The 13,356-nt window shown below is 42.1% G+C and overlaps 1 protein-coding gene across 1 annotated transcript; it reads right to left on the bottom strand.

Annotated features, from left to right (window-relative positions):
• Window positions 1–204: 204 nt before the first annotated feature.
• On the bottom strand, window positions 205–4,385 carry LOC309701202 (uncharacterized protein). Its single transcript, XM_082525287.1, has 5 exons — window positions 4,199–4,385; window positions 3,356–3,387; window positions 3,064–3,281; window positions 860–973; window positions 205–635 (listed from the first exon to the last, which is right to left on the bottom strand). Exons 1-5 carry the CDS (start codon window positions 4,205–4,207, stop codon window positions 568–570), a joined length of 441 nt encoding a protein of 146 aa, XP_082381413.1. The 5' UTR covers window positions 4,208–4,385; the 3' UTR covers window positions 205–567.
• Window positions 4,386–13,356: the final 8,971 nt, after the last annotated feature.

The raw sequence follows: 13,356 nt of genomic DNA, 5'->3' as shown, positions 1-13,356 counted from the left end.
CTTTTCTTTTTCTGTAAAACCATTGGAGCCGTTGTCTTCACATATGCTCATGTGGTGTGTGGTTCAATTCTACTTCCTGCTCCCAAATGCAAAGACACTCAAATAACAAAGAAGAAAAGCTTCTTTAATCATCAACGACAGAGAGCAGCGATGCAAACACACTAATTCAATCATAAATACAGTCAAAGGTCCTGTTTGCACAGGATGTGTGCAAAACTGTTACCTGTACAGGAAGCAAAACTATTACCTTTCCAATGTGTCATACACCACACACACGCACGTACACACATGCACACTTACGCACACACACACATGCACCCGCAGTCTTTGCAGACTAAACAATAGTGGTTTCTCAAGTAGGAAATTTCACTTCTACAGTTTGATTTGATTTACAGGAATTCAAAAAATGCTAAACTGGGTACACGGTAACACACACCAGTGAGACGCCAGTAGATTTAAATAAGAAATTGTAGCAAGGCTTAGCTCACACATCAGTAAAATATGCTGATTATAATAAATTGAGCTTTACAGACTGATTTTAGAGCATTTCAGACATGAGGATCGTCATCATACATCGTTGTCATAGATATGAGTGTAGAGCTCCTGACTTGGTTTTGTTGTCTTCCTCGGTTTTCCTGGATAACACAGATGAAAGGAAGTCAGTTCATCTTCTCAGGATCATGATAGTGAATGTGCATAGCATGACATAAGTATTAACTTTATGTGCAATTTTAATTAATTAATTAATTAATTAATTGGGGGGGTTTTTGTTTTGGTTTTTTTTTACTATTTTTCGGTTTAAACTTTATCCTTTCAGCAACACAACCAGTTCCTCTATGTACAAACCCAAACATCTCACCTTTGCAACCTTGCTTCGATGTAACACATATTAATATTACTACGGTGACAAATACCACACTCCCAACAACACGGTATATGACTGGCCAGAAAGTGTCAGCAGAAGTTGTATTCACTGCAAGAAATCAGAGGACGATTGATGTAGCATCAAAGAAGCAGTGATATAAAAATTAGTGTGGGAAACATAATGTTCGCAAAACAAGGCAAACAAAACGGTAAACGGAAGTCTCTTACCTGGGCCCTATTTCAGGAAGCCGGTTTAGTGCAAACTCTGAGTAAGTATACCTTGAGTTAACGAAAACTCTGGGTTTTCGGTTTCACAAAGCGAGTTTAGATTAATTCTGAGTGAGTTATGACGACACACTCCGTGAAGCTAACCTGCCCCCTAGCAGGTTTACTTCAACTAACCCTGACGTTCTCCGCCTCTTTGTCGGAAACCTGACTGTAGGAAGTGTCAGACATGGCGTGTCCCTTCCTTGAAGAGCCAGTAGATGTTGAAGCCCAAATTCTCCGCAGAGCTCTCCGCCGGGAGAGAGTGATCAGAGCGCGTTTGGACATTTTATCATTTCCTGATGATTTCCTGTGTGAACGTTACCGTTTTTCAGCACAATCTACAATTTATTTGAATAACATCCTCAGGCCTAATATTGCTCATGTGACACATCGTGGACATCCTCTCAGTTCTGTACATATTATTTGTATTGCACTTCGTTTTTTTGCAAACGGGAGCTTTCTGTATAATATTGGTGACGCTGAGCACGTTTCCAAGGCTACCGTCTGTCGGGCAGTCAGGAATGTTACAGTTGCACTGAAACGTCTCCTGTACTCGTTTGTGGTGTTCCCCGGTCATAGACCCACAAGATTTATCAAAGAGGGATGCCACAAAATTGCAGGTAGCAGGATGAACAAAACTTAATTCATGATGTGGTGATACTTGAACTACTACTTAAATTTTACATTTATTTTCACGGTTCCCAGGCGTGATTGGCTGTATAGATGGCACTCACATTCCAATCATTGCTCCTTCAGTAAATGAAGGAGACTATGTGAACAGGAAGTCTTTCCACAGCATTAATGTACAGGTACATAGTTCCCTGTAGCATTTCAAACTAACAAATTATTTCATTATTAGTAATGGATGCTAATTTATGTTCTCTGCACTGTGAAGATCATATGTGATGCTGCCAACATTATCACAAATGTGGAAGCCAAGTGGCCAGGCTCTGTGAGTGGTGGTGGTGGAGGACCCCCACCTGTTTTTCGGGCCTCCGCTTTTTTTCTAGTGGCCATAATGGGTCACATTTGAGCATACAGAGTAAGCAAATATGTACTTGTAATGCTCAGATAATTTCAATAAGTGCTTACAGAGGGGAAATTAATGTAGCCTCTAACTGCAATTGATTTACATCGGACAAACAGACCAAGCACTATGGCTCATAATACAATTACACCATACCTGTTTGGACTATATTTTTATATTTAATTTTTACTTGCTGCCAGGAACGTTTGGGGCCTGTTGGGTTGCACCTGCGCTCACATCACATCACAAAATAAAATGTATGAAATAAAAAATAAAATATAATAAAATAACGTGTTAAATGGGTGGAAATCCCTAGATCAATGTTTAAATTAACACTCACGCATTGACTCTGTCGGCTATGTTTTGCCATGCATGCTCCCTTTCTTTTGCAGCTGAGGCTGTGTTACTTTTTTTCTATATACTGCCATCAGAATTTCAGCCTCAAGCGCTGTAAAATACATTGACCGCGCCTTCTTTCCCTCCGTCTCCATGGTGACTCGCTTAATCTGTGCTCCACTAATCAGGGCTTTATGTATCCTCGTGCGTGCGCTTAATTTGGGGTTAAAGCAACTCCGCGTTGATTGAACTAATTGTTATCAGCCTTTCTGAAACCGAATATTCCGAGTTGGACAGTTCGGGGTTACTCAACCCTGAGTATCGTTTTTCACTCTGAGTTTTCTAAACCGGCTTCCTGAAATAGGGCCCTGGTGCCAAAGTTGTCCACAAAGCTGTGGTGAGCTTCACATTATCTGAAAAAGATTTGAGCTGTTTGTTTTTCAGAAATCATATCATAAATCAGATTATCTGAGAATTAATGAGGGATGTTGGATGAATTATTCTGTAGCAGGAAAAAATAAAATCATGTAGTCATCATTTATTCTTGATATGTATAAAGGATCACTCACCGTGGACATTGACAGTGATTGCATGACTCATACTCCCTCCACCATGACACTGATACTGACCAGAGTCACTTCTGAGAATGTTTTGGAAGATCAAATAGAAGATCCTTGCTGACTTGTTTAAAGGTTTCCACTCTGTTTTAATGTGATTGTCACTGCTGACATTGACGGGGACATCTGTTTTCTCAAGTTTATACCAGGTTACTGTTGGTAGTGAATCACTGCAAAAAATAACTGTGCAATTAATCCTAAGTTGATGTCCAAGTGAGGCATTATGAACTGTGTTGTGACGTACTCTAATTTCTGTAGAACAGTCAGAGTCATCACCTGCAGAAACAAGAACAACAAAATATAGATTAGGAAAGACTGAGCATATATTTACCTAAATTAAGTTTTTCTAAATATCTGAATTAGATCACAGAAAAAGCTTTATAGGTTTCCATGCTGCACCTGTGTCACTAAACAGTACAATCAGGTTAGAAAGTCAGTCTGTGGTGTATTTGTGGTTTGAGCACGTTGCTGCTCTGAATTGACTGAAACAAATTCTTTAAAAAAAAAAAAAAAAGAAACAAACAGATTTAAGCCTTTTAAACTTTGGAATATTAGAGTCTGACTGTTTTTAGGATTTGGAACTAAATGTTCACAAAGTGGTTAAATATAAGTTTCCTTTAATGAGTCCAGTCCTTCAGTACAGATTTGTTAAAAGAATCATCATCATTTTCAAAAAAGTTTTTTTTTTTAAATTCAGATTTATATTGATTCAAGATTGGCACAGTATTGTGGTATTGTTGTTGCTACTATTAACATATCTGGAAAAAGTCTAAAAATCATTCACATGTTGAGCTAAAATCTACATCATAGCATCAAAGACCATTTCACAGCGTTTTGTCCTTCGTGTTGAGGCTTTTGGTAGACAGAGGGTGTGAGCGCTGCACGGTCAAGCCTTTTGGTGCACCTTAAGAATACTATAAAAAAAATACTAGTCGCGTGCACTGAATTAACATTTAAGGTAAACAGTAAAGGATATTTACAATTTTGTAGCTGTTTTCTGCATTTTGCACCTGTAACAGTGCAAATATTAAACTCAGTAGGGTTCAGACTGAAATAGAGCCATTTAAAGTTAGTAAGAATCACTTACTCTGAGCATCCGGAGTGATAATGAGGACTGGGAAGATCAGCAAATAGAGGATGGTCCAGCACAAGTAATGTTTCATGGCAGACATTTAAGGAACCAGCTGTGTACTTGTGTAAAACCTGTATGTGCTCTGTATGTGACAGTACATTGTATGTGGTTGACTTCACTTCCTGTTTCTGATTACAGGGGTCTTCGGATGCGTAATAGTGTTACACCCAGTATGTACCTACCACAGCACCAACACACCTTGGTGTATTTTTCAGGTTTTTTTTTTTTTTTACTTTAGTGCTTTACACAAACACAGTATGAGAATAATTCATTATCATGATCTAGAAAAATCAGTATTATTTAATTGCACAAAATGACTAATATTACATCCTAAACTTCCAAATGAATCACTAAAACTACAGGAGCTCATCAGTCAACATGTTAGGTATGGCTGTGTGCAGGCAGGAATAGGACCCAAGGTGCAGACTCTGGAGACAGACGTGAACTCAAAAAGGCTTTAATTAAAGACTCAAAATATAACATGACTGAAAAACTCAAAAACAAACTTAAACTAGAAAAATGACAAAACACACAGCTTGGTAAACGGTAGATCGCGACACGGACACAGAGAAACACAGGGCTTAAATACACAGAGGGAGCAATCAGGGAATGAATAACAGGAGGGAAACACAGCTGGGGCAAATCAGAACTGACGAGACAAAAGGAAGCATAAACTGAACACACTGAGATAAGACAGAGACCTTCAAAGTAAAACAGGAAACACATAACACAGACTGAACAAAGACACAGCCTCACATGTAGGCACTACAGAGGGAACAGAGACGTGGGACCAGGGCAGACACAAACACTGACTGGACACGGGGATATAGGAACTAAGGATACGCATAGACGCGAACTAGACAAGGGGATGCAGGTGATAGGGGAGACAGAGCAACTAAAGAAGACAGAGACATAAACCATAAGACAGAACTCAAATAAACCAAAAACTAGAAAATATAAATAATATCATAAACTCAAAAACCCTGGGTCAACGATCCAGGCATCCTAACAGTACCCCCCCCTTAAGGGCTGGCTTCCAGACAGCCCAAACCAGAACACCAAAAACAAAAAAACAACCCAACCAGGGTGGGCGGTGGGGGAACCAGGACGGAGGGCACGAAACAAATGAAACACATTGAGCCAGAAACAAAAAAAAGTGCAAACACTGGAGCCCGGAAAGCAACAGAACAAAAAACAGGCTCATGACAGGCGCAGGCAGCCAGGAAAAACTGTTCACAAAAAGTTCAGGGGGCCGGCCCGGAGGCTGACGGCCCAAGAGCCCAGAAAACAGTTCAGGAGGCCGGCCAGGCGGAAGGCACCGACGGCGACCGAGCAGGTCAGGAGGCCGGCCGGGCGGGAGGCACTGGTGGCGGAGCAGTACAGGGGGCCGTCCATAACGGCAATGACGTCCAGTCATCGGCCGGACAGGACGTGCAGGACGAGCAGGACGCGCAGACCCGGAGGCCGGACCAGGCGGAGCTGCAGACTCGGAGGCCGGACCAGGCGGAGCTGCAGACTCGGAGGCCGGACCAGGCGGAGCTGCAGACTCGGAGGCCGGACCAGGCGGTGGAGCCGGTGGTGGCTGAACGGCCTCGCCAGAACCATCAGCAGGCACTGGGACGTGCTGGCTGGGTCCTCCCGGACCCCCAGCTGACGAGGCAAGAGGCTGAACGGGCCCCTCGGACCCTCCAGCGGAGACAGGTGGCTGAACGGGCCCCTCGGATCCTCCAGCAGGAAGAGACGGCTGAAGCGATTCCTCGGACCCTCCAGCGGAGACAGGTGGCTGAACGGGCCCCTCGGACCCTCCAGCGGAGACAGGTGGCTGAACGGGCCCCTCGGACCCTCCAGCGGAGACAGGTGGCTGAACGGGCCCCTCGGACCCTCCAGCGGAAACAGGAGGCTGAACGGGCCCCTCGGATCCTCCAGCAGGAAGAGACGGCTGAAGCGATTCCTCGGACCCTCCAGCGGAGACAGGTGGCTGAAGCGATTCCTCGGACCCTCCAGCGGAGACAGGAGGCTGAGCAAACAACTGAGGCAGAAACTGAGCAGGTGACTGAGCTGATAGGTGAGCTAATGTCTGAGCTATGGAGAGAAGTCTAATATGTATCGACTGTTGTAAAGATGGTAGTAATGGCAGGTGAGGTGGTGGATGAGCACTAAGCTGAGCAATGGCTTCAGAGCCTACGGAAAACTGCTGGACGGGCTCACCCGAGCCTCCAGCGAGGACAAAAACCGGTGCAGTGACCTGCTGGGCAGTAGCCGCTCCCACCCGCAGAATAGACATGGGCGCAGAGACTAGCGGAGCCTCAGCTGGCCTGGAAACTGGAGCAGGCACAAACTGGGCCCTAGCCCCCCTCACCTGAGGAACTGATACAGGTGCAGGAGATGGCTGGACCGCAGTTGCCCTGGGCGAAGGAGCACCGGAAGGCAAAGGAGCAGGCTCACTGAAAACTGGCTCATGTGGAGTTTGGAAAGTATAGTCCGTTTGACTCACCACCGGAGGTTGCTCAAACGTGTCCATATGACGGCGACGTGAGCGCCGTTTCCTTCGGGCAGAGGTAGCTGGTGGCGTGAGCAACTGAGCCTCTGGTGCACAGAATGGTGACGCTGAGGCCGGAGCGTGAGTGCCTGAAGCCACCCGGAGGACTCCCAACTGAAACGGCCGCATCTTGCGTGCTAGCGGAGCAACAAGTGGAGACTTCTGGCAGCTCCGGGGACCGCCGAGAGCCAGCCGAGTGCCATGGAAAATGCACCCGACGTCAGGGGTGAGCCATGGCTTCCAGCGGAGTTCCTCCTCCAGCTGGGCAAAGGCTGCTCGGCGTCGCTCCTGGAGGTCAAAGTCTGCTGGGTCCATAGTATGGTCGCAATCTTCTGTTAGGTATGGCTGTGTGCAGGCAGGAATAGGACCCAAGGTGCAGACTCTGGAGACAGACGTGAACTCAAAAAGGCTTTAATTAAAGACTCAAAATATAACATGACTAAAAAACTCAAAACAAACTTAAACTAGAAAAATGACAAAACACACAGCTTGGTAAACGGTAGATCGCGACACGGACACAGAGAAACACAGGGCTTAAATACACAGAGGGAGCAATCAGGGAATGAATAACAGGAGGGAAACACAGCTGGGGCAAATCAGAACTGACGAGACAAAAGGAAGCGTAAACTGAACACACTGAGATAAGACAGAGACCTTCAAAGTAAAACAGGAAACACATAACACAGACTGAACAAAGACACAGCCTCACATGTAGGCACTACAGAGGGAACAGAGACGTGGGACCAGGGCAGACACAAACACTGACTGGACACGGGGATATAGGAACTAAGGATACGCATAGACGCGAACTAGACAAGGGGATGCAGGTGATAGGGGAGACAGAGCAACTAAAGAAGACAGAGACATAAACCATAAGACAGAACTCAAATAAACCAAAAACTAGAAAATATAAATAATATCATAAACTCAAAAACCCTGGGTCAACGATCCAGGCATCCTAACACAACAATGTAGTTCTTTCTTCTTTCTTTTGTCCCTAGCCGGCGGTTGACAGGAGAGGTTGTCCACAAAGCCAATACATTGCTGTGTGTACCGTAGGGTTTCCATCTTGGTCAACAATGCATTTCCAGGCCAGGTGATCTCTGGCCTTGACCTTTGCAACTACATTAATGTAGTTGGAAAGTGAGTGGATAGCTGATATGGTACAGACAGTGTGTAAGACATTAAACGATAACTGTTATCAGAGGTGTGGTTTCACAACAGTACGGATGTCATGGATGTGCACTGACACCACTGAGACTAATTTTAGTAGCAGGTTAATAAACATTTGATAAACCAGTGAGCATTAATGGCAGGATGATTGTGTGCATAGCATTGGCTGAAAATAACAGCACCCACATTCTTGGTAATGAACTAACATGCCAACAGAACAATTGTGCAGCTGTTTAACATCATTTTGTAGCAACACTGGAGCTCTGCAGCACACAGGAATAAGGCCGATACAAAATTTTGGAAATAACAACAATTTGCAAAAGAAAAAACACAAGCATTTTAGCAAATCAACAATTCAACAGAATGTCTTCTATTAGCGTGGATAATATTTTTTAACCTCCTGCAAAACCTATTTATTAATGCATTTTAGAAGTCCTTCATGCAGGTGGCGCATCTATGTAAATACATCTGTCAACTGAACTAGGGCGTAGAGCACAGGTGTCAAAGTCAGGTCCTCGGGGGCCGGTGTCCTGAAACTTTTCCATGGGTCCCTGCTGCCACACACCTGAATAAAATTAGTAGTTCATTAGCAAGTTTTTAAAGAACTTGAGTGTATGTTGAGGTGCCAATTCAGCCACTTGTTTCATGTTACAGCAGCTCATGACTAAATGAACATAGGCTATGAAATGTTAGCTATGTCCACACTAGCCTGGATAGATTTGAAAACGGCGTTTTCATCTGAAAATGCTCCGCGTCCACATTCAGTCGTTTTCACAGAGTTGTGCGTCCACATTGAAAGGGCCCAAAACGCTTACGTTCAAGTCCTACACATGAGCAAAAGCGAGTGAGAATTAAAGAATTTGAAGAAAAGCTATCTGGAGCATGTACAAACTGATATTAATCTTTTTGTAGGGCTGTCAGAATTGAGAGCAATCAAAACAACTGCTGTACAATGCCCTCTTTGTTTAATTGGTCACATGACTGCATCACATGACTAAAATGTGTCAACATTTTAGAAAGTCTGCCTTTTTGATTGTCCACACTGCGACGGGACAGCTCCGTTTTGAAATCTATGTGTTTTTGAAAGCATTTTCAAAACGCTGTGTTTTTCCTTGGGGAAAACGCCATCGCAGTGTGGACGGGAGGCCAAACCGAAGAGAGAAAACAAAGCGTTTTCAGAGGAAAACGCATTAGACGTAGCCGTTATCCAGTGACCGTAAAAGTACTAAAGAAATTTTGTCTGCTATTGCCAGTGTACTTGGTGCAAATATTGTGGCAAGGAGAATGTCTGCAATGTCTGCAGATGCATTATAACAGCTGGAATTGGACATGCATAGGTGCAAATCATTTTTAATTCAGTGTGCGGAGTCAGCTGGCTGTTGTCAATCAGATGGTGTTTGGTGACTTTTTTACTTCAACTGAAAACTACAGGCAGAGCAGCAGATATTTACAATTACTGAAAGACTACTTTGCAAAACAAAGAAAAAATGCCTGTTGAAAAGCTTGTGTCTGTGACAACTGCTGTGGCAGGTTGTTACTCAGGAGTTTAGTTTCTAAACTGTCATTGCATCACTTACCAACAGGCTATACCCATATGGAAAAGATATATATAAATCTTATAAAGTTTGTATCTGTCTTGGGTGAAACTTGTATGAAAAGCATATAAGTATGAAAACAGATATAAAATCCCTTGAAAAATTATATAATGAAACTTGTATGTTTTGGATACTTACTAAAACAATATATGAAAGTAAAGTACTTTCATGAGTGATTTACTCATGAAAGTACTTTACTTTCATGAGTAAATCATGTAAGCCTTATATGATTTACTCATGAAAGTGGCCACTTTAATGAGTAATCACATATAAGTTTTTACTATTTCTTTTCCATATGGGTATGCCCAAAAGTTATGGAATTTGACCATGTCGTGCTGCCTGTTGTTAATAATGTTAATGTCATCAGCTCCATTCGGGCAAAGGCAAAGCAACACCGAAGCTTCAGGTTGTTACTGGAGGAACGCTCTGCCGAGTATGGGGATGTCCTCCTCTATACTGAAGTCAGATGGTTAAGTCGAGGTAAGATACCAAAGTGCTTTCTTTCGTTCATCTGGAAAATGAGGGAGGAGGATACCACACTATAATCTGATGAAGGGTTGCTTCTTGATCTTGCTTCCCTGACAGTTGTAACCTACAGTTACAAGTAGGGCTGCTCAATTAATCGAATTTTAATCACGATTACGATCTGGGCTTTCAACGATCATTAAAAATGACTGAGCCGATTATTAGCCCCTCCCTCATTTATCCGCGACACCTTAAAGGCCGGTCCGTGAAAATATTGTCGGGCGCAAAAAAGGTTGGAGACCGCTGATTAAGAGGACCCGAGGGAAGCCCGGAAAGCTAAACAGAAGTTATTTGGAGAGGAGAGTGACTGCCGCTGGTTGAAAAGAGAGGTAAAAAAAAACTTCAGTGGTGTTGCACACTATTTTATATTATTTTTTAAAGTCATTGTTAACCCTTTAAAGCCGGTCAGAGCAGCACGCTCCGTGTTGTGTAACTATTTTTAAATCCCTGTAGAACCGGAACTGTGTAAGCTAGCGCAATAATTTGTTTTGCATATGAAACCGGAGGAGTTGTACTTACATCTGATGCCATCAGCTTGTCTTCGGTCACAGTTTCCTTCCACATAAAGCTTTGCAAAAACTGCATAAAAAGCTCTTGCAGGAACAAAAACACAATATTCCAGAAACACGCTTTGCCATTCCTATCAGCTGTTCGTAACACTTCCCACAGTGAAACAGACGTCAGCGGGAACTGTCGCATGTCCGCCATTTCCTGGCCGAAACCGGAAGTGACGTCATTTTCGCGGAAATTGTAGTTTTTTACTTGTAGGCCTTAAAAGCCTATACTGGTCATGTTTGACCTTTCTGAATAGTTGCTGGGATGCTTAGAACTCAAATTGCACTGCTGAAAATAGTTTATTTTGATGCACCTGCTGTTTTCTTTGCAAATTTGCATCATAGGATTGTTTTTTCGTTTTTCCTGCAGTATATAAAAATTGGTGTATCTCCAAAATAAAACTATGAAGACACTCAAAATAAATTTCCTGTTGTTGTAAACTTTTTTTTGCAACTTTTTTGTATTTAAAGTTTTGAGGGATAAACCTCTTAAATTTCTCCAAGTAGAAATACATGTAAAAAACAAAAACGATTTTCAATTTTTTTGTAGTTTATTGCACTTTTTTGCAATTAATGTAGTTACTATGGACTTAATGCATACATATTATTAAAATATGGGCTATAACAGTTGCATAGCAAATTGAAATGCTCCCACAAACGGCACTACAACATGTAAAAAAAATAATATAAGCTCTGGCGGACTTGGTTCTATAGTAGGTCTTAAAGGGTTAAATAAATATCGTCAAATAATCGCGATCTCAATTTCAGTGAAAATAATCGTGATTATCATTTTTGCCATAATCGAGCAGCCCTAGTTACAAGGCAGAGATTAAAAAAAAAACTCTTGAGAAGTGAAACAGGGATATGAATGAATAAGTAATATCTTTGTATCTGCACTGTTTTAATTTAGTGTGAGATACATGTCTTTGCAGTGTATACAGACATACAACATGCACTTGGTGCAGTGTCCCTGTGTCTACCCAGCTGACTCAGTGAGGCTACATGTTTTTTTGTTTTGATTTTGTTCCTGCTCTCACTCTTCCTCCCTATTCCTCTGTCTCCTGACTGCCTGGGCACAGCTCATCTCAGGCTCCCGCCATTGGCCTACGCACCTGGCTGTAATCACACACCTGAGGCTCATTACCTGGCAGTCTACGGTCTCATCACTGGACCGTTACTGACTCTCATTAGCAACAGGGCTACTAGCACTAGGTTAAAAGTAGTCAAAAAAGGCCAATTATATTTTGGACCTCAGAGGGGTAACCCAACAAATCATGAAAAACTAGGTTTAACCTTTTGTTCACGACAGTGTAAATTTAAGCATGTAACAATTAGATTTTTTTCTAACAAAAAACAGTTCAACTTAAATTAGACTTGTGTTTGTAAATGAACCACCCCGTGGTTTGTAGCTTTCTGGATTTTATAGTTACTGGGCTACATATTTATTTATTATACAGGCTATACAGTAGATTAAATCAGCATTCAAATGTGTTATTTAACTAAAGTGTTTAATTATGTGGGCTACAGAAATAATTAAGTTATAGACTATATTTATATGAAACGTGTATATTTACTGGATTATAGTCATTTGAACCATATGTAACACCTGCATATGTGTTTTTAAAAAGGCTTTGATTTTGCCACCCCATTTGATTTCCATGCCATTCTCATGCCACCCTAAGAAAATTTCTTTAGATTCGCCCCTGGTTAGTGAAACCCAGCTTAGTGAGTTCCCTGGTGTTCTTAGCGGTAATTCTCTCATTTCCCTGGACCTGCTCCTGTGTTTCCTGAATGACTGCGCTTGTGTCTTTGGAGTGAAGCCAGTTTGCGTGAGGAGATTCGGAGTGCGGAAATGGAGCGACTGAGCGAGGAAGTGGAGCGTGTGGAGTGAATGGAGTGAGGATCAAAGAGCAAGTGTGGAGAGTGTGTTTCTTCCCTCCATCTGCTGGGGATCCCTGGAGCCCTGTCTGTCCCCTCACGTTGTATATAGTTCACATGGTGCTTTGTGTAGATAAAGACTGTTTTCTGCTTTGATTCCAAGTCTTCGTAGGAGTCCATTCAGTCAGCCCTGACACTTGCAAGTGAACTAAATATTTTTTTGATGTGTTAATGCAAAATGTAAGTTGTGGACAACATCATTTTGTAAATATTCAGGACAAACAAGCTTTTTGGGTTGTTTGAGTTGAAATTAGGTATGAAATATTAGAAAGCATGAGTAGCTCTCGGGGGGGTTGGGGATCCCTGCCTTAGAGTATCTGTTGGTAAAGCTAAAAGCTAACCATTAAAACCAGCACACATGTTAACCCTTAATAAGATTTAAAAGAAACTTATCCAGCTGTTTCAAGGTGTTTAATATGAGGAGTGAATCAGATGCACACTTAATGTAACGGCTGCTGTTATTGTGTATATATATATTTATATTCCTTCATACATTCTTATATATTTCTATACTGTGTATTGTGTATTTTGTTGTACAGTTATTTTATTGTCAACTTTAATTTATATTTTTTATCTTATTCTTTCCCAGTTAAATTTACCCTTCATTCTAATTTGTGTTGTACAGTTATTTCATTTTTAACTTTTGTTTTCATATTTTACTTTATTCCTTCCGAGTTAAATTTACCCTTTTTAATTTTCATATTTATTTCCTATCTTATTCATAGCCTTTTCTTTTTTTCTTTAGGTCACGAGCAGTTGTCTAAGCATTTCACTGCATATCGTACTGTG

Source organism: Aulonocara stuartgranti (assembly GCF_965226115.1).
Source record: "Aulonocara stuartgranti genome assembly, chromosome: 23".
Lineage (NCBI taxonomy): Eukaryota > Metazoa > Chordata > Actinopteri > Cichliformes > Cichlidae > Aulonocara > Aulonocara stuartgranti.
The sequence above is the reverse complement of the archived record's forward strand: the minus strand, read 5'-3'. Positions and strand labels throughout refer to the sequence as shown.

Coding starts and splice junctions, on each gene's coding strand:
- LOC309701202 (XM_082525287.1), bottom strand. Junction 974..3,063: donor AATCACTGTCAATGTCCACG/GTGAGTGATCCT, acceptor GATTTCTTGCAG/TGAATACAACTTCTGCTGAC. Junction 636..859: donor ATCGAAGCAAGGTTGCAAAG/GTGAGATGTTTG, acceptor TGTGTTATCCAG/GAAAACCGAGGAAGACAACA.